This window comes from Perca fluviatilis, chromosome 14 (assembly GCF_010015445.1).
Source record: "Perca fluviatilis chromosome 14, GENO_Pfluv_1.0, whole genome shotgun sequence".
NCBI lineage: Eukaryota > Metazoa > Chordata > Actinopteri > Perciformes > Percidae > Perca > Perca fluviatilis.
Genome location: NC_053125.1, coordinates 18032779 through 18054419, shown reverse-complemented (window position 1 = coordinate 18054419; position 21641 = coordinate 18032779). Strand labels below are relative to the sequence as shown.

The 21641-nt window shown below is 40.7% G+C and overlaps 2 protein-coding genes across 4 annotated transcripts; one reads left to right on the top strand and one right to left on the bottom strand.

Annotated features, from left to right (window-relative positions):
* Positions 1-2341: 2341 nt before the first annotated feature.
* Positions 2342-10510, top strand: oxa1l (OXA1L mitochondrial inner membrane protein). Of its 2 annotated transcripts, none has more exons than XM_039823006.1 (11): positions 2342-2499; positions 3651-3785; positions 4157-4285; positions 4403-4703; positions 4873-5016; positions 5149-5234; positions 6410-6574; positions 6821-6925; positions 7066-7228; positions 7385-7465; positions 10256-10510. In XM_039823006.1, exons 1-11 carry the CDS (start codon positions 2389-2391, stop codon positions 10375-10377), a joined length of 1542 nt encoding a protein of 513 aa, XP_039678940.1. In that variant the 5' UTR covers positions 2342-2388; the 3' UTR covers positions 10378-10510. The 2 variants fall into 2 exon arrangements, with proteins under 2 accessions (XP_039678940.1, XP_039678939.1); XM_039823005.1 differs by having other exon boundaries at positions 4157-4303.
* A 95-nt stretch (positions 10511-10605) lies between these two features.
* slc7a7 (solute carrier family 7 member 7) lies at positions 10606-20394 on the bottom strand. Of its 2 annotated transcripts, XM_039823007.1 has the most exons (11): positions 20147-20394; positions 19518-19567; positions 17604-18242; positions 15236-15361; positions 14912-15056; positions 13831-13954; positions 13642-13745; positions 13442-13538; positions 13180-13329; positions 12868-13051; positions 10606-11397 (listed from the first exon to the last, which is right to left on the bottom strand). In XM_039823007.1, the coding sequence occupies exons 3-11, from the start codon at positions 18091-18093 to the stop codon at positions 11330-11332; spliced, it is 1488 nt and encodes a 495-aa protein (XP_039678941.1). In that variant the 5' UTR covers positions 18094-18242; positions 19518-19567; positions 20147-20394; the 3' UTR covers positions 10606-11329. The 2 variants fall into 2 exon arrangements, with proteins under 2 accessions (XP_039678941.1, XP_039678942.1); XM_039823008.1 differs by lacking the exon at positions 19518-19567.
* Between the last annotated feature and the right edge of the window lie 1247 nt (positions 20395-21641).

The following is a 21641-nucleotide window of genomic DNA, read 5'->3' as shown; positions in this document are numbered from 1 at the left end:
GAACCAAACAATTGTGGTCATTTGTTTTAATCGTAGGACTAAAAAAATAAAGACATACTGTATATGTAAAATAAAAAGTTTTGGGGGTCTTTTCCACCTTTATTTGACAGGACAGCTAAGTGAGAAAGGGGAGAGAGAGAGAGAAGGGGAAGACATGCAGGAAATTATCACAGGTCAGATTCAAACCCTGGACCTCTGCATCGAGGCATAAACTTTCAAGTAGGCTATATGTGCGCCTGCTCTACCCACTGAACCAACCCGGCCACAACATGCTCTGTTTTTGTGGAAAGTCACAGGGTATGATTGCAGGGGAGATTACCTTACATTGATCCATTGCTTGTTATAACGTAAACGAGTCAGAAAAGTCAAGTTTCAGAAATCACAAAAGACAAAATATTTCGGAAAAAAGGAATAAACTTCAGAGAGGAAAAACAGCAGAGGGATCTCTTTTATGGACAGACATGCAGTAGGCTAAATGTGTGTGCAGCACAGACACAAATAATAGTACCCTAACTTTACAAGAAAGAAGTACGATAAATATGCAATTAGTTGCATTGGATATGTCAATATTGTCTCATTTTATGAACAGGTGAATGTTAGTTGTCTCAATTACATTGTTTGTTATGGTCATGAAGGCTGGGTCATGACCGAAAGAACGAGATCCAGGCTACAAGCGGCCGAAATGGGTTTCCTCAGGAGGGTGGCTGGCGTCTCCCTTTGAGATAGGGTGAGAAGGGTGAGAAGCTCAGTCATCCGCGAGGAGCTCGGAGTAGAGCCGCTGCTCCTTCGCGTCGAAAGGAGCCAGTTGAGGTGGTTTGGGCATCTGGTAAGGATGCCCCCTGGGCGCCTCCCTAGGGAGGTGTTCCAGGCACGTCCAGCTGGGAGGAGGCCTCGGGGAAGACCCAGGACTAGGTGGAGGGATTATATCTCCAACCTGGCCTGGGAACGCCTCGGGATCCCCCAGTCAGAGCTGGTTAATGTGGCTCGGGAAAGGGAAGTTTGGGGCCCCCTGCTGGAGCTGCTCCCCCCGCGAGCCGACACCATAAGCGGACGAAGATGGATGGATGGATGGATGTTTTGACCATGCCAATCTGTGAGACTGTTCATGATTATTAGTCATACTTCCTCTCACTAATAACTTTTTATTCTTGTTTTACCTGACCATAGTACCAGGAAATATATCTTTGAGCAACCCATATGAATCCTTCTTACTCAGACTCCTGTGAGTCAGAGAACATCTGAAAGGTTGATGCCCTGCCAAAAATGAATCAACATATCTGTGTTATGTAACTGTCAACGTGCACTCAGATTTGACTTTCGCTTTCTGTCTGTTGCCCATTTACAGGAATTCATGTGACATCTGGAAAGAAAGGTTGGTATTTTCCCTCTAGTTGCATCTCATTTAATTGGATAAACTCTGTAGGCTATAACGCATGATTTTTAACTGGGGGGTTCATACGTAACTTTAACAAAAAAAATATTAATTTGCAATTTTGTATTATTGTTTTTAAATAATAAATAAAAGACAATAGAAACTAAAATCGTTGAAGTTTAAACTTTAACTGTGGAAACAATTAAAAGCCTCTTATACACATCAATCCATTCATTTGTCCATCAATTGACCTTGAATATGCATCTTAATAAAAAAATGCAGGGCATTTAAGATACACATTAAGGTGTAGTTACCAGTATGTGTTATTTTGTACATTTTAAAAATACTTTAATTATAAGTAAAGTGAAAGTTGTAAGGTTTAACATTTTAAGGGATTGTTATCCATTAAAATGAACTAATTTGAACTGAAAACAAAAGCTAGCTAGCTAGCCCCAAATGGGCTCATGTGGACTTACTGTTCTCTGTTCATTTCTTCTTGTAGTGTTCTGTTATTGTTTTATAGTTCAGAGATTCTGGGATCAAATCCCACCTGGAATATATTGTGTTTTCTTTCTGTTAACCCTCAGAAAGAAGGAACAACAAAAATATAAGAATTAATTAATCAGTCCATCTGGAGACAAGTTATCACAGTGAAAAGCTTGATTGATTAATTGATTGATTTATTGGTTAATTCATTAATTGATTGGTTGTGATGGTTGGAGAGATAAACAGATACATGCCTATTGTTTTCAATATTTCAGCATATGTCTTAAACCTCACTCAAAAGGGCAGGACAAAACATGTGGTAGCTAGAAATGACACAAATATTTTAAATCTAAGAATTTGGTAGTTCTAGACAAATACATTTCTGATATATTAGTAGAGTAGAATAGAGGCATAGGTTACTGTAGTACCTTAAACTTGTTCTCAAGTACTTGGTCCACAGGGCGAAGCTTGTAACGAACAGCCAGGAAGATAGACTCTTCACGCTTTCCGTAGCATGTCTTTCCCCCAGCATGGCTGCCATCAGAAGCGGGGTGACTCCGGGTTGCCTAGCAAGATGTTTCCTAAGACAGACTGGAAAACTGAGCCGAGACAGCCATCCCCTTCAAAACATTTTTAACCATGTAAGTGTTCTTTACAGTTAACATCTGGTACTTTATCCCTGCTTCTGAAACATGGACACGAATATACTCTCAACGGCTAACTCGCTAGCCGGCTAGCATCATCGCTGTGACTTTGACAGTGGCAGCCTCTCAAGTGAAGACAGCTCCGATATTGAATAAAGTTAAAGCTGTTAAATCACCAGGTTTATTAACAAGAACAACATGGGCAGTGTAGCTCGAATCACGGAAATACGAGCTTAAGACCACCAGGAGTTTACACATGATTGAAATGTACCTGTGTTAATCCACAGGCTAGCAGGGCTGTGTTAGCAACTGCTAGCTTTGTCAACAACTACTAACGTTACATTTATCCTGAAGTAAAGATAATGGTGCTGTTGCTCTTCTATTAGCTTATCTGTATAACATTAAACCTAAACTAGTTAACCTGTTATTTAGTCCAAACCCAGCTGCTGTGTCCTGTAGGAATAATCTAAATTCTACCAGAGGTCACTGTAACTTAAACCTACTGCACACCTGTTTTTTCTGATGTTTTTGCTAGGTCATGAAGTTTTTGAATTTTAGATTTCTCCAGCATTGATAATTTCATTAATTTCTAAATGTTCACATCCTTCATTATGTAAATTCCTGTGAAGGCAACGCTAGCATAAGTGTCAACCAATGTAATATTGTGTAATAACATTTAAAAGAGTCACATCTGCCTCAATTAGTTTTTGACACAAGAATTGATTATCTGACAAACCTAAAAGCTTAATTTAAAGATACAGTATTGAAATTAATGCACCATTTCATGCTCACTGTGCGACTAGAAGAAAGTCCTGTTATTTGAGAAACTGTAACCAAATAATGTAGCCTTTTTGCTTAATAAACAACATTAGTGATTCATTATCAGATATTTGAGTATTAATTTCCTGTCACATAATAGCTTAATTATCTGACTTTTTTTGTTTCTGGTATGTTTCTGCTCTAATCAGATTAAATTTAGAAAGCAGCTGCAAAATTTTTAATCCCTAAAGTATCAGTGTGGCTGAACTCGTTCTGTATCGCTGCTAAGCGATGCTATGTGACATAGAAGCATTTCCCCTATATGTCATCAGGTTGTAGTTTATTATTTAAAGTGTGTATCTGACTCTGTCCCTCTGGTTCACAAACAGCGGGTGCTCCAGAAGTCCCATCTGCACACATTGTTTGAGTGTCGCAGTCCTGCTACTAGGACTCTGCTGGGCCGCAGACAGCATGGGAAGTTCCTCTGGGTGAACGCCGTGGCAGTCAGGCACAACAGCTCACAGGTGAGTTAGCATACAGGTGATCAGTCTAATAGCAAAGTTGCTGTTGAGCAGCATCAGTGAACAGCATCTCTGTAAGATCAAACTCCGGTCATCCTCATACAGAGCTCAAAAGGGAAGAGTTTTTTTTTTTAACCATACGAGTTAAAGATATATTCAGTTATAAAATGTAGTTTAACTTGTGGATTTCTTAAATGACCAGTGCCCTTTTCTGTGTTTCTGTTTTGGAAGTATTGACCTCTATCAAAGTAAATTGATTCACGCTGTGGCCAGAATGTGAGATTTTATGCACTGAATCTTTGATAAAATATCAAAGTGAACAGCTGTTTGAATACATTGATACATCCATAACTTGTTGTTACTGATATTGGCAGATTCCTGATGATGGAAGCATGGCACCTCCAGTGTTGGAAGCTTCTGGTGGCCTTCCAGTCCTGGAGTCCTCCCCCGTCTATTTGCCCGCTGACCCTACCCCTATCATCGCACAACCCATCACTGAACAGGTGGAGACTACATCGGAGGTTACATCATCTATCTTAGGCACTTAGTTACCTTCTAACTATATATATACTGACTATAACTAACTAAATATGTGATTCCATTTTCATTTATATTTTCAGATGCCAGTTGAAACAGTTTCCATGGCAGCACCATTAGTGGACATCTCTCCTTCTTCTCCAGTCTTGGATTCCTCCCCTGAGCTGTTGTCAGCTGACCCAGTTTCTGTTTTGTCACAGCCAGTCATCGAGCAGTTGGCTGATGCTGCACCGACTGCAGTGGAGGTCCTGCAGGCTGCGGCTACAGAAACCAGTTTAGCAGAGCTGGGATTGGCCGGCCACACCCCAGTGGGGCTGATCCAGAACTTGTTAGAGTTCATGCACGTGGATCTTGGTTTGCCCTGGTGGGGAGCCATTGTTGTAGGTAAGCAACACTTAACTATAAATCAATATGTCAACATTCAGGCATCCCTCAGTATCTGAGGTTGATGTTTTCCTTGAGTCTCATTTTAAGCGATTCAAAAAATGTCCTGTATTTCCTGTGTTCTTTCTTATCCCCTTCTTGTTTCTATGAATCCCTCACTCTCGTATAGGAACCGTGTTGGCTCGTTTGGCTGTGTTTCCTGTCATAGTGAAGGGCCAGAGGGAGGCAGCCAAGCTGAACAATGTTCTGCCCGAGATGACCAAACTCACTGCCAGGATGAATGAAGCCAAGCAGAGCGGAAACAAATTTGAATGTAAAATTTTACTCTTCATTCATTGCAATTGTCTTTTTTTTTTAGTCATAATTTAGATGTTTATGTGTGTGTGCTTGTTAAAAATAATCCAGCCTCGTCAATTTGTCATTAGCTTTTGTCTGCATGTTATAGTTGCCAAAGCCTACTCTGACCTGAACTTGTTCCAGAAGAAGCATGATGTAAATCCTCTCCGCGGCTTCCTAGTTCCTTTGGTGCAGGTCAGTTTATCTCTTTATACTGATTTCCCCGTTATATTTTACTCTGCTTTTATAATTTACTCTGTGTTTTTGGCTTAAAACTAACTATCAATCTCAACTTTCCAATAAGATAAAAAGGAAATATGTATCTATTTTATCAAAGCAGGATTCATTTTCATGTCTGTGTTTCTATACATTTACATTTTATTGAGACAAAATTGAATGAAATAAAATCAACTTAACAATAAATACATTTTTGTTATGCACATGAAAAACATCAGAAGGTGATAAAAGAAACTTTACCGCAAATTTGACCAATAACCAGAGTTTATTCAACCAATCCCAGCAGTCCCACGTGCCAGACTTTGCGTCAGTATGTGACGCTGAGAGCCACTTACCAAGCTGGAGAGAGAACGGGTTGACCTAACACACGTACGCCAAATTCATTTCCTTGTTTATGATATGAAGACGAGACGTGTGACTTGAACATCTCACATTTACCAATAGAACGTAGAGCGAAAGACCGTGCATAACATTTCAGACCGTCCGGCGGGACTTCTGCTCATTTACCCCCGTGACTAACGCGCGTGCACACAGAAACGCACACGGTGGATGCAGGAAAAACCGGAGATGAGACGTACACGATGACCTAAATTGAGGACAGCTACGCCCAGGCCAGGATAGGAAATTAACTAACAATGTAAGATCAACAAGCCACTGACACATGTTGAAATTTGATTCATTCAATGAATTATTATTTTTTGTCTTAAATCCACCAGCCATTTTCATATTATACCAACATTTGCAGCATCCTGAGGCTTTTTGGTAAGGTTACTAGGAAAACTCAGCCCAGAATAGTTTATCGAAACAAGTTTCCTTTTATTTTTAAAGAAGTATACCAAAAAGAAATCGCAATTCTTTTTGCAATTTTCACTGTCTCTCGCAACTTCATTGCAAAAAACTACAAAAGACAACTTTTATCGCAATTTTTTACAAAAGCTGCCGCAAATTCAGGCATTTTGGGCCGCATCAATCTAAAAAAAAAGGGGACTGTGCATTATACCCTGTTGAGGAGTACTTAATACCAGTTTAAAACTTACATTTAATAATAATAATTAAAAAAAAACTATTGTAGAATTATGTTTTTAAGATTTGTAAGTAGTTTTTTCAAGTCAGTTATCTGTCTGTTTCCGCAGGCACCAGTCTTTGTCTCTTTCTTCATCGCACTGAGGAAGATGGCCTACCTGCCGGTGCCCAGCTTGCAGACAGGAGGCCTGCTCTGGTTTACAGACCTGACGGCAGCAGATCCTTTTTATATCCTGCCTTTTGCCGTCACGGGAACCATGTTCTTCATCCTGGAGGTCAGCCAGCTTTTACCCAACTTGTCAGAAAGAAAGAAAGGTCATAGAAACTAAATTATACCAACCCTGTTAATCTGTATTTTTTTAATTGCTCTTTCGATGCCCGGCCAGAATAAAAGAACAACACAGTTATAAGAATAACAGGACTACTTTTGGACTGACAGTTTGGTATAGGTGGTGTTATGATCTTGTTATAAACTGTTTTATGTACTCATGCTCGCCACATTGTTCAATTGTCTCTTTTAGTTGGGTGCAGAGTCTGGTATCGACAACCCCAACCTGCGAGCCATGAAGACAGTGTTCAGGATCATGCCCTTTGTCATCCTCCCCCTCACTATCAACTTCCCCACGGTCAGTCTGTCATTCACCCACATCAGTTTTTGTTGTAGTGGTTTAAACTCACATCACATCACACTAAAAATGTACTAAATACCAGGAAATATGTTTTACATTCAGTGTCTAAAATCCTTTTCTTCTCAAACAAACCTCAGGCGGTGTTTACCTACTGGTTGACTTCTAACTGCTTCTCCTTGGGTCAAGTCGCCCTGCTCAGACACCCCTTGGTCAGAGACAGGTTGAGGATCCCAGAGAGAATCAAACATCCGGCCTCCGCCCTGCCCCAAAGTGACGGCTTAATCGATAGCATGAAGAAGGGTTGGTGTCTAAACATACATACAATAGATTTGGTCTTAAGGGCATTTGATGGATTGTTTTTTAGTAGTAATGTTAAACTATTGAAATTTGATCATGATACTGCAGCACTGATTATTTCTATTTTTGTCCGTGGTGTAACTGTGGTTTGGTCTCCAGGCTGGAAAAACGCTCAGCTGGCCCAGCAGCTGGAAGAAAGGGAAAGAAGGATCAAAAATCATCTGGACCTTGCTGCTAAAGGTCAGTCCCCCCATTAGTCAATGTCTGACCAGAAGAGATTCTCATGGCCTCTACATCAAGCTGCTGAAGCTTGACTTCCTTTTCAGCTTCACATAGACTTTTAATTCCCCGTTTGGCTTTATTTCAGCCAATGAGAGACAGCTGGCTGGAGTTGTTTCTAAAATGAGAATAAGGATGAAAAAAGTGGAAGTTGGACAGGTGGAAAAATATATTGGAATGTGGCATTATAAATGTTATGGTTGGCTTAAATATATGATATTATCTGTATAGTGTGTATTTAAAAGGGCATAAGTCCATAATTACAAAGATTTTAAAATAAAGTAGTGTTTTATTTATACTAAGTTACTGGAATTTCCTTTTGGATTAGTTGCTGTAATAGATTAATGTACTGCTTATGTAAAGGGACAATATTGACTAAAGTTTTTAACAGTTGTGTAATGTATAGTATACTTTGTGATATCTTGATGCAGAAATAGAGGATCTGCTCCCCCTTGTGGCCAAAGCCAATCATTCGAATAATAAGACTTGAAAAATCAGGGTTTTAATGGAGAGACTGATAGCCAGCAAAGAGTGTGGAAAAAGTAACAATCCATTACCTGGAACATGCATAATAGTGTCTTGCTGGATATTGAGTTTGTACCTATATGTTAGGTGTGAACACTGATTGCAGCTCAGGAAAAGTTACACGTTTTAAAATCAGCTCCAGATTGTACTGCTGTGGAGTCCACAAGGCCTTAAAACTGTGATAAAGACTCTGATATGAGTGTATGGAGCATTGCATGTATTATTAAGGCTGAAATTTGGAAGACTTTCCACATTGAATTTTTCACAGCACCTGCAGTCAGTAAGTACCTCACTAGTATTGTGTTTTGTTGCTCTTAATTTTGTTTTTGTTTTTAATCTGACTAGAACTGATAATAGTTCAATAAGTATTTTTACAGATGAATTATTACAGCATTTTTTTCTCAAGTCAATATACAGTACAGCCCAAAAGTTTGGACACACCTTCTCATTCAATGCGTTTTCCTGAGTATTTACATTGTAGATTCTCACTGAAGGCATCAAAACTATGAATGAACACATGTGGAATTATGTACTTAACAAAAAAGTGTGAAATAACTGAAAACATGTCTTATATTCTAGTTTCTTCAAAGTAGCCACCCTTTGCTCTGATTACTGCTTTGCACACTCTTGGCATTCTCTTGATGAGCTTCAAGAGGTAGTCACCTGAAATGGTTTTCCAAAAGTCTTGAAGGAGTTCCCAGAGATGCTTAGCACTTGTTGGCCCTTTGGCCTTCACTCTGCGGTCCAGCTCACCCCAAACCATCTCGATTGGGTTCAGGTCCGGTGACTGTGAAGGCCAGGTCATCTGGCGCAGCACTCCATCACTCTCCTTCTTGGTCAAATAGCCCTTACACAGCCTGCAGGTGTGTTTGGGTTCATTGTCCTGTTGAATAATAAATGATGGTCCAACTAAACGCAAACCGGATGGGATGGCATGTCGCTGCAGGATGCTGTGGTAGCCATGCTGGTTCAGTATGCCTTCAATTTTGAATAAATCCCCAACAGTGTCACCAGCAAAGCACCCCCACACCATCACACCTCCTCCTCCATGCTTCACGGTGGGAACCAGGCACGTAGAATCCATCCGTTCACCTTTCTCATGCCCGCACAAAGACAACGGCCGGTTGGAACCAAAGATCTGAAATTTGGACTCATCAGACCAAAGCACAGATTTCCATTGGTCTAATGTCCATTCCTTGTGTTTCTTGGCCCAAACAAATCTCTTCTGCTTGTTGCCTCTCCTTAGCAGTGGTTTCCTAGCAGCTACTTGACCATGAAGGCCTGATTCGTGCATTCTCCTCTTAACAGTTGTTCTAGAGATGTGTCTGCTGCTAGAACTCTGTGCGGTATTCATCTGGTCTCTAATCTGAGCTGCTGTTAACTTGCGATTTCTGAGGCTGGTGACTCGGATGAACTTATCCTCAGCAACAGAGGTGACTCTTGGTCTTCCTTTCCTGGGGCGGTCCTCATGTGAGCCAGTTTCGTTGTAGTGCTTGATGGTTTTTGCGACTGCACTTGGGGACACATTCAAAGTCCCAACCCCATTAATAAGGGGAAAAAATTCCACTAATTAACCCTGACAAGGCACACCTGTGAAGTGAAAACCTTTTCAGGTGACTACCTCATGAAGCTCATTGAGAGAACACCAAGGGTTTTCCAGTGCTATCAAAAAAGCAAAGGGTGGCTACTTTGAGGAATCTAAAATATAAGACATGTTTTCAGTTATTTCACACTTTTTTGTTAAGTACATAATTCCTTATGTGTGCATTCATAGTTTTGATGCCTTCAGTGAGAATCTACAATGTAAATAGTCATGAAAATAAAGGAAACGCATTGAATGAGGTGTGTCCAAACTTTTGGCCTGTACTGTAGCAAAAGTCCACACTGGTTCCTGCTCCCAAATGTAAACTTTATCTGTTTGTCTTTATCTTTATGATAGTAAACTTAATAATTTGGTCAGACGAAAAAATCACTATTTGCTGATATTTTGTAAACCACACGATTTAATTATCTGAACGAAATATTGGTAGATGAATTGATAAGAAAAGTAAACACTAGTTGCAGTCCCACGTCAAACATGTTTTGTGTACCATTTTTTTTTAATGTTTATGGTAATCGGGAGAAAAAGCTGTTGGCGTGATTGTCTCTTTGCTGTCGAGGCTACAACACTGTGTGCACTAAAACTGGGACTGTGTTCATATGTCTTCTCTTCATTTCCCACTGCAGGTCCACTGAGGCAGACTTTTACCCACAATCCTCTCCAGCAGACCCCGCCCATGGCTGCAGCATCAGCTAAAGACAAGCCAGCTGGTGATAAGGCGAGGCCATGGAAGGACACTATTGGATGATCAGACTGAAAGCTTGACAGTACCATGATTTACTGTATGTACATATTTATGAATGGAAGAGAGGACCGAGTGGGAAAGGATTGTCATTATGTATTATTCTAAATAAAATGTAAAATCCGCCTCAAAACAACCACTTTGGTGTGTCTAATGTTGTGATTCTTGAGTACACAATACATTAACCCTCTACTCCAAAAACATCCCTGGAGCAGAAAGGAAGAAGAAAGTAGATTTATGTTGTCAACAAGTAATTTTATTATAAATATGTAAAGTATTAGCAGCTCAACTGTCTAAAACTCTTACATTAAACAGCCTGTGATTCAGTCAGAGGCTGCAGATAAAATTAGTTTATTTGTATAAAGATAGACCTTCACTAGACCTCTGGTTGACTACTATATATAAAACTTTACTTCCATATTCATGAATGTGGAAAAATATTCTCATCTCTTTTACTGCTTGATTTTCTTTGTGCAAACAATAGCAAGGCTGTTTCTATAGTCAACAATGCTTTTAGTTCCAAAGATGGTCTCCTGTTCACTTAAACAATTTTAATCATAATAATTTGCCACCTTCCAGTAAAATCAAAAAGGTATTTCATGTATGTCATTTCACAAAAGAAAACTTGTCTTGACATACAAATTCAATAATTTCCTACTAATGTGTACAGTTCTGAAATAGAAAGAGGTGATGATTTCTTCAGGAGTGCATTAAAATGTTCTCTCTGAAGTCTCAGTCAGCTAGAGTAAAATCTTGCCAACTAGCACCCGCGCGCCATTATTAATACATTCATCAATGAGATCGCCAGGTGATGATTGACATGTCAGAGAGTTGGGTCCAGCTCAATCCCCAATGCTTCGTCCCACCGAGGCCTTGTGGCGGCAGCGGCTGGCCAGGATGAGTTCAGGTTCTACATTTGTGCGTGGTCAGTCTCCGGCAGGTTGGTAAAAGCAAACATCTACTCTACTTTGTCCATTTCAGTCAGAACAGAGTAGCACACCTTCTGAATCAGCAAGCCGGATTTAGCTGAAAGAGGTGGAGACAGAAGAAATGTTAATCCATTATTAGACTAAACATTGACACCAAATTGAGTTTAAGTTGACATCATTAGTGCTGACTCCAAGCAAAGTACTCTGTAGCTGTGATATCTGGTCAAAGAAGTAGCTGTACTCGACTCAACCTGATTGAGCCATCTCTAGCAGTAAGGCCTGGAAGAAATTCCCAGGGTGCACTGCGGTTTTCAGAAGCAGACCTTTTTAGTTGGCTTCCTCGCAAAGAGTTAGATGAATCACCTTTGGCATGTGTCCTATTTGTAGTCAAGTTTTCATAAATAATATATTTTTTAATTTAGTTTTTAATAAAAAAAAATGTATTTAGTTGAGGGCTGACTGAACAAAAATGTAATGTCTAAAGACATTTTAAGAATTTGAAGAAAGAAAATCAATTTTTTTTCCATGTGGGACCATTAATGAGTCAAACACATCCAAATACGACTTCCAATTCCTTGCACATGATTTAATGCACTAAAGGCCAAAGGATATTAATGGATCCCTTTAAAACAATAGTGTTACATCTAGCCTGCAAATTATAATTATTTTGTTTCCCCTATTATTTTTACTTATTTATTATTATTTTTATGAAGTTTAATGTGACTGCACCTTCAAGCTATTGTTAAATACCACACAGTCTCGAGCAGCGTTACACTGTAGCAAAAATGGTTGGAGGAAAAAGTACAGAATAGCCCTTTTCAACCTTGACAGGAAAGGACGGTGGGGGAAATCGGGAAATAAATGAGACACACCTGTGAGCTGGGGAAAACTAACAAAGACAACATGGAGGAGAACAGAAAGAGGAGTGAGAGTAGCTAAAGGAGGAGATAACTGAAAGTTGAATCCAGTATTTGGATGTCTTTGCTCAAAAGAAGAAAAACAGCGACATATATAAAAGTAAACAGAGTGGCAGTTTTTCCAAGAACTGGCTGGATTTCCTGGAAATCCCTCAGCAACAATGTGCTGCTGGGAGTGTGTTGATCCCCGGAGAGGGTTTGGATGAAACTTGTTCAGCTGTCTCTGTGACCTGCTCGGATGTGCCTGTGGACGTCCTTGTCTTTGTTGGACCTACACAAGTTAAGATAAGTCTCCTCTCCTGCAACTCTACAGGCCTCTCCTGTTCTCCTGCCTCGGCTTAATGTGCATTACTCTTCATCTTCTACCCTCAGCCAAATTACATCTGTTTTTGCACTGCCCCTTGTACTGCTCATTGGCTCCTTGTACATTAGAGCTCCCCCCGAAGACATGCACCTTATTCTCCTCTCTGGTGCCAAACACTGACTTTAAATATTTGGGATAAACCTACGCTACAACACTACTAAACAACTTTGTTTTATGTGTCCAAAACCTGGCCAGTGGCCAACAGGTCATTGAGTTTAAGTTTTTAAAATCAACAACGTTGGTTTTGATTTACGAAAACAGAGAATGAATCGTAAGGTTCTCTTACCAATGAGGCTCCTTAGCCTCAGTGGCCTCTTATGGGCCGGAGTGTAGCAGCAGAGGTAGTAAACGGGCACTCCTGAAAGGGCGATGCCGATGCCGATCAGAGAGTTGATGGTGTCACTGTAGAGCGGCACCACCACCAGGAAGACCGTGAGCAGACAGAAAATGATGGGGTAGATGAGACTGAGCTGAGGAAAGAAGAGATGAGATGATGGTCAGATATGTAAGAAATAAAAAATTGTAAGTAGGTAAACCTTTTTTTTTTCTAAAGCACCTTTTAAAAGACAATACGGTATCTCTGGTTCTGCGTCCTTACCTTTAGTGGTCTCTTTCTGTCTGGTTGCTTCCAGCGCAGATACAGTTGCCCCAAAATGGACAGACCAACAAAGAACCAGTAGCTGAAGCTGTAGTAGTTGATCAACCTGAAAACATCTTCTACACACAGGTATATCAGAGCCATGATGCCCTGCAGAGACATACAAGAAACATTGTAAGTCAGACTGTGAAATGTGGGATTAAAGAAATGTAAATTAAACCATTAAACAACAGGAAATAAAAGATGGTGATAGCTGACTGACGTTGAAGAGCAGGGCGGGGACAGGAGTGTAGCGGTGGACGTGGATCATGCACAGGTAGTCGGGCAGGTGGCCCTCTCTGGAGCCCACGAAGAACAGCCTTTAGACACAGAAATATGCAACAGAGCGATGATTGACAAGTTGACGATGAGTGGGATGCTAATGACACAGGGATGAAGTCATGGCAAAAAATATTCACTCACCTGGAGGAAGCCAGGATGGAGGCGTTGAGTCCTCCGAAGCAGGAAAGAGCCACAGCGAAGGGAATAGTCCAGCTCATGACACCAAATACCTGGTCTGCAAATGTCTGGAAAGACGAGATTAAATGATGTAAAGCTGCACTATATGATTATATAAAGTAAAGTGATTTATTGACAATTATATGCACTTACCACAGCCACAGCATCGCTGTCTAAGATTACATTCATGGGGAGGATGGTGTAGTAAGCCACGTTGGTCAGAATGTAAATCACGGTGACTATAGGCATGGAAATAGCGATAGCCAGTGGCAGGTTCCTGTAGTTCACACAAACAAACAGCAGAGGGAAGCAAAGGAGATGAGATACAGAGACTTTAAACGTGAAGCGTGTGAGATTCTGGCTTCCTTAGGAGTCTCTGGGTCAAGTGCAGATCTACCCTGTGTGTGAGGGGAGGATGGGGATTGTGGTAAGTGGGGGGTCACTTAATCGGCCTGGGAACTCATGGAGAGGCTTGTGATCCAATCACGTGTAGTCTTGCTTCATTTGATCAGTGTTTGGCTGTGTGATTAACACCAAAAGGCTCGAACACACACATACTTTTAGTGTGATCTTGGATGTTTTCTTATTGATTTACATTTCAGGAAGTCAATGTCACAGGTGTTGATCAAATCACAGCAGAACTGGCATCCTGTATCCTGCAGCTTGTTTTATAATGCACTGGAGAGAAAGCATTTCCTTTGGCTTTATAGGAATACTCTCATGAGAGAGAAGTGTGTAGGATGGATTCAATATTTAACTTTGAGTATAAAGATAACATATTCACAAATATAAAGAAAAATGTAAGAACTAGTGTGTGTGATCTACCAAAATCATTACATGTGACTCATCTTTGTGTATGTACACGATGGGAGGAGATCTGATTTAAGATATTGCATTTCTTCTAAGAACAATTTCCAGAGCTCAGAATACTTACATGCACAAATGTCAGTAATATCAGTTTTTGCTTGTTGTAATCATTCCTACTGTTCAAACTGTCCATTAAGAGATCCCTTTCTAACATGCTTCCAATGTCCAGTGATGGGGGACAAATTCCAGGAAATTTCATACGAATAAGAATTTAACTTTGACAATTGGAATCTTCAGCTAAAAGACTAAAGATTGATTGATTTGCTTGCATTATTATGTGCTGGTCAAACACTCCTAAACACTCATAGTGGCACAGCTGGAGCAGTAAGAAATAGCTAAGTGTACAATCAAAGTAAATTATCCTCACCTCTCTGGGTTCTTGATCTCCTCCGTGACAAAGTTGAGGGTGTCCCATCCTGAGTAGGAGAACAGAGCTGAGTACAGAGCCAGAGCAATGTGTCCTGGATCCTGAGATGAGCCTTCAAAAAGGCCCTCGAAGTTCTGTGTGTGACCTGGAAAACACCAACACAATGATTTAGTTTTAGGCAGTAATTATCACCTTGAACTCATCATTTAAATCCGCAGATGATGTGTATAAAAGTCTTGTGTTTTTTAGCATCTAAGGATTTGGTTTTCTTCAATTTAAGATATTGTGGAGGGTTTAGGATCAAGAGAGAGAAGAGTTAGTGACCTTGTCCGATTTTCACCAGGCCAGTGATGATGACGGCGATGAGAGCAATGACTTTGGCGTACGTGAAAAAGTCCTGGACCCTGGTGCCCCACTTTACATAGGCACAGTTCACAAAGGTCAGCAAACCTAAGGTAAGCGGAAGCAACAAAAACACACAGAAACAAATAATTTAACAATCTCAGTGGGTGACATTTGCTTTGTAAACGGAGTGTGTGCCAGCATTTTTCTGTGTGTGGTTTAAGGAAACGCTGCTGCTGACTCAAGCAGACTGGTCTGTTGTTTTTCAGACGAGGAAACAGCTGAGTGCAGCACATACACAAACACACACACACACACACACACACACACACACACTAAAATATTACATTAGGCCAACAAAAAACATTTGACATTCAAATTATGGTTGATCAATCAATTATGCAGCATCAGTAATGCATAATGATACGTTTTACTTATAATAGGCTGCTTTAGCCTACATTTTACTGTCAAGGAAATTTTTAAATTCAGGACTTGTAGTCTACTTGTAATAGATCTGTTATCTGTTATATGTTGTGAATGATTGAGGAAAAGTGGTCTTAGCTGGTACTTTGTCCCTTATTGCCCTCATTCACTTTGAGCAGCATATTTTTTTGGAAAAATGTTTTGTGCTTCTCTCTCTGTCTTATCTCTCTCTGGCCTCTTATCAACACGTGATCCATTGAAGTTCATAAACATGCGTCAGGGACAGGATGTATTCAAGGTTTGAATCAAATACCTCGAGATGAAAGCTTTTCTTGTTGTGTAAATCGTCCTCCTGGTAAGCAGCTGAGTGGACGTATTTTATCTAAATTCACCACGTCAAAGCGCTCCCACTCACGCTCCACGCGGACCTCCACAAAAAAAAAAAAAAATTTTTTTTTTTTTTTTTTTTTTTTCCCCCGCGGGGGGGGGGCTTTATTAACACTTTAGGAAAGAGAGGAATATCACCTTCCACCACTTTGACAGGGAGAGGATCATAACAAGGCCCTTCCCAACAGGAGGCCCGGTCAAACACAACAAAACATACAGCTCCAGACGGAGGCAACCGGCGATGAGCGATGGAGAGGATGACTTTGCCACACAGAAGTAGAGGCGTGGTGTGTTGACAGTGAAAAGTTAGAAGGGTGGGAGGAGTGAGATTGGGTTTAGGAGGATAGCTGACTGGTAGTGGAGGTCAAATATGGTCCAGATGTGAAATGAAATAGAGATGTTTAAAAACTAATTCAGTTGCTCACTTACTGTGAACTCACGTACGGGGGGGAGGCTCTGACATCCAGGACAACACAGGTGTATTAACTGAAAGCACAATAGTCCTCCCCAGTAGCTTTTGTTACATGATGAGCAAGAGGGTCATGTCTGAGATTTGTTTTGCTTACTTAAAGTAAAAAGAAAAAGTATGCAATTTGAAGCGCAGCTTCAGTTCCCAACTCAAATGTTTTAGCTGACAGGAAGTGTGTTTAGTTTGGTTTTAAGGTCCACTCCTGTGCCGAGCTGTAAATAGCCTGTTAGCCGCTCAGGTCAGAGTCTCTCCGCAGGACTTTAACTCACAGCTATCAGTCTTCTCCTTCTCTGAGCACTGCTTATCAGTGCAGAACGCAAGTGTGTATGTGCGTGTATTCAAGTGTGTGTTCATGGGTGGGTGGACGAATGTGTAATATGTATTGCAAACTAGCACAATGTGGTTTTTTTTATCTTGATTATCAGGGCTTGTCTGTAGGATATTACCTTAACAAGCTCTCTGTTTGAGACCGTGGCTTCTTGTCTCAGTGTCTGGTTGCCCGAGTGTTGGTATTTTGTTGGGCTTGGTTGCCTCGGGGAGCAGTTTTGTGAATTTCTTGTTAGTTTGATTAATTCAGTTTGTCAGCTTTGCTCTTTCTCAGTGCCATTGTGTTCTTGTTACCTTGGCAATCTGCGCCGCATCCATACACAAAGGTTCACCTCTGCATTTATGAACAGTTTCTTATTGTTCCAACATCAAAATAAAGAAGCTGTGATTCAAGTCCTCACGTGCGAGACATCATGCTAGTATTTCTAAACCTGAGATTGAGTAAAAAGGGCGTTTGAGTAAATTGGTACTCAAGTTTTAGGATTAGCTCAGTTCCTCTTTTGTATGTCAGTGAATCCTTCTGCTGCAGAGCTGCTGACTACAGCAATGGTGTCACCATTTTTCACTTCTCTAGTCTACGAAGCTCACATGCTCTCTTTCAGATGTGAAACTAACTGTGGCAGACATCATCTTTGTCTCTTTATATCACTCAAACTCTGACTCATCTTGGATTTTTCTCTCATTCTCTTAATGTCACACACACACACACACACACACTCTCAATCACTCAAGATGCGTACTTACATATACAAGCAGCAGCCAGCAACCTGTTGGCCAAGTATGGAGCTATGCAGGTGGGGAATATGGGCTGCACCATGTAGTTGGAGAACGTGATTGCTATGACGGCCTGGCTGGTCGGCTCGATGATCAACAGTGACGTCCACAAGCGAATGAAGGCCAGGAAAGGCCCGAAGGCCTCCAGGATGTAGGCGTAGGAGGCCCCCGACTTAGTGATGGTGGTCCCCAGCTCGGCGTAGCACAGGGCCCCGAACACAGAGAAGATCCCTCCGATGGTCCACACCACCAAAGAGAGGCCGTACGAGGCGCTGTGGATGAGGACGCCCTTTGGTGAGACGAAGATCCCTGAGCCGATCATGTTGCCCACGATCAGGCAGACCCCGTTCAGGAGGGAGATCTCCTGCTTCAGCTTCATGGACTCTGGGGCTTCAGACTTCGTAGATGGTTTGCCACCATTGTTCGCCTCATGTGTTGGGGCAGGGCTGTAGGACGCCATTGTTCGCCGTTTGGTGGTTTATTGATTAGTAAAGTGAGAAACTGTTTTTTGATCAAGATAACGGTCACAATTGGAGAGTTTTTCGCCTTGATGTGAGACTGAAGACTTAAACTTTACCCCCGCAGTTATCTAGGATCCTCTCCTGCCATCTGTGGAGGAAATGCAGGTCATATTAGTGATGCTGTTACCATGGAGACTGATTTGTCACAGTATACATACAGCAAATACTTGGGTTGTTTCAATCCTGTCCAAATTTAGGCAAACAAAAGCATATTTAGATGCCAAGGGCACTATGTGGGAACAAACATGCAAAAAAATCACATAATACCACACTGTTGGATTTGAGAGCAGTTTTGTGGATTGGAGAGCCATTAGACCGCACAGCAAATGGCCTTTTAAGGTTGAGTGTATTGACAGAGAGAAGAGGGAGAGGAGCAAACATGCCACATGCCTGAAAACACCAGCTCTTCATTAGCAACCATACTAGCTGAGGAAGAATTATCGACTGAGACACACAAACATTTTTGACTCATAGCTGTCCATTGATCCCCTACACACACACACATGCAGAGTTTGAGTGTCAGCAGCACAGTGTCTGGTCACATGTTTTCCAAAGTTCACCATCCTCAGCATGTATGGAGTTTGATGATGAGACAGACACATTGAGGGCAGCCTGTTCACTGACATTTCTGCATGACCGGCTTCAATAAGTTAATGTCACTCTGTGTTAATAGGCTCCACAATCTAACGCACAAACAAACACACACACACACACACACACACACACACACACACACACACACACACACACACACACACACACACACACACACACTTACAAATTAACTGCCCTAAAATTAATGATCTATTAATGGAGTTTTGAATGAGATAGGGCAAAGATTGCTGTGATATTACATTAAGATGTTCAAGACAAATTGGCGATCTGCTGGGTTTAAACCTTTTGGTGATTTAAGGGTGAAAAGATGGCCAAGCATCCATAAGTTTGGTTGAAAAGGGAACGTTTAGATGTAACCGATGTTTTCAATGTGATTTCCTGAAAATCTGTATGTTTTCCTACTTTCTAAAAACTTTCACTTTTCAACCAAATATATCCAAGTTTAAACCCAGGAGACTTTTTACCTTCAATCCCCAAAACTGTCATCAGGGCTTGTTAAAGCATTTCTTTATGAGCAGAGCCAGACAGAGATGAATCAAACAACCAAGAACAGTCACTTAGACTCTAGGAAAATTGAGCTTCGAAAAACACAACAATGAGGTGTGTTGATGTAAAAATTGATCCCAAGATAGTAAGCAGGAGACGCCAAATAAATAATTCAGTGGGAGAGATTTACTGTAGATTTAAAGCATAAATTAAGAATTAAAGACAAATATGACCGGTAAGAGTGACTGAAAAGTCCAGATACCTTAAGGCGGCAGCAGCAGATCAGCAGCACGTGGGTTCAGAAAGGAGTGACTGCAAAGGAGAAGGACAGTAGATTGAGTCTTCCTGCATGTGATGAAACGCATGCCGCAGACACTGAAAGGTGAGGCTCTTACAGAAAAGAAGAGTGCAAGGTCCAAAAGCTGCTGATAAGAAGTCCTTCATGAGTTACTCAAGGTTACATCCTGGCTCAGGAAAATCCTCTCAACTCAAGTGTATGGGGAAATGATTCAACTCCTATTTTTTAGGCATTCTTAGAGCATTTATCACTGAAACTAACTTTATTATCCTGAGGAGTTAAGGAGTTAAGTCATTAAAACTCAGGGGACCTGGTTGGCAGGATGCCAGCTCCTACCTAACTTTATTTTGACATCTTCCTGTTGAAATAATAATTATAGGCTACATCTAAAAGCCTCTTCTAGTGAAATTGATTGGATTTTAAATACTCACTTTTACATACAGTGCTAAGAGACAACAAGGCACACGTACACTGACATTACAGGTTATAAATAATAAACGGGCTGCGTTGTAATTTGAATATGTCCATCTTGTATCAGTGAGCATGAATTATCAGGAACAGCATTGGTGAGTCAGGTTTTGGGGGAGACTCACCTTCTCCAGCTCCGTGTGTGTGTCCTCCTGGGTGTCCAACTTGATCCCAAATAATGTAACGTCTACTGTAATTCACCTCTTTTAGCCAGCTCGCCCTCTCATTGTTCTTTCTCTCTACTACAGTCAATAACAGGCCTCTTCGTGCGTCTCCCTCCTCGTCTTCACGCAGCTGTTTCCTCTGGTTTTGACTTTGCTTTGTAGTGTTCCTCCGCGCTCCTCAGCTGATCCTCTTGGCTTTTATGTACTTGAGGGTTCTAGCGCTTTACTACCAAGGAAACGAGTCACCCGAGGGGAGGGCAGAGGGGAACTTGATTGCCCCGCATTGTGTCTCCTGAGTGAGTTATTACAGAATTGTAGGGTTTTAATGAAATTATCGCGCACTTCAAACAAGTGTTAGAATCGGTAGAGGAACTGAACTATTTGCCTACTGCTAGCTTTGATAAATGGTCCAGTGAAAACAACAGCAAGACAATATGTAGATATCAATTCATAATTAGCATATATTATAGCATAATACATTGCGACCAGTTGTAAATTCACTCTTAGGTACAATTTCTATACTAATCAAATATTAATACGACTAATAGTAGGCATGGACGTGGGAAGTAATATGAGTAGTTCCATTTTATGTTACTTTATAAGCTCAACCAACCTACATTTCAGTGGGAAATATTTATACGGTTTACTCCACTACCTTTATTTGATAAACTTAGTTACAGGTGACTTTACAGATTATTATTATTATTATTATTACAAAATATCAACAAATACAATATGATATATCAAGATGAGCTACACAGCAGTACTATATAAAGTACTTAATTTCTGAAACGGGCCATTCTGTAATAAGTAGGATTATGTATATTTGGTACTTTTAGAAGTAAAAATCCTGCATTCAAAATTTTACATAAGTATTTCTACACTGTGGTATTAGTACGGTACTTTTAATTAGGCTAAGTAAATTATTTTAGTACTTCCACCACTGAGTATATATTAAATAAACACACACGGGGAAAGAAAAGATCAGCTGATGTTTTATTTCTCTGCAGGATACAAATAATGTAGTAATCGTGTCAGTGTAAAATAATGTGTAAAATATCATGTTTGATGATGACCAAAATATGGACCATAGCTCCCTCTTGTGGATTTAGAAAATACTAAAACTAAACTAACTAAATAATAATAATAATAATAAATACTTTATTAATCCCGCAAGGGAATTTACAATGTTTTCACTCTGTTAGAATACACATTACCCACAGGCCTGAAATACACACACATGCTCAGTACCTATACATGCACTAATGGAGAGATGTCAGAGTGAGGGGGCTGTAGCTGACAATGGACAGGCACCCGAGCAGTTGGGGGTTCGGTACCTTGCTCAAGAGCACCTTGGCAGTACTGTCCACCACCATACTTTGGTCCTTACCGGGACCTGAACCAGTGACACTCTGGTTCCCAACCCAATTCCCTACAGACTGAGCTACTGCCACCA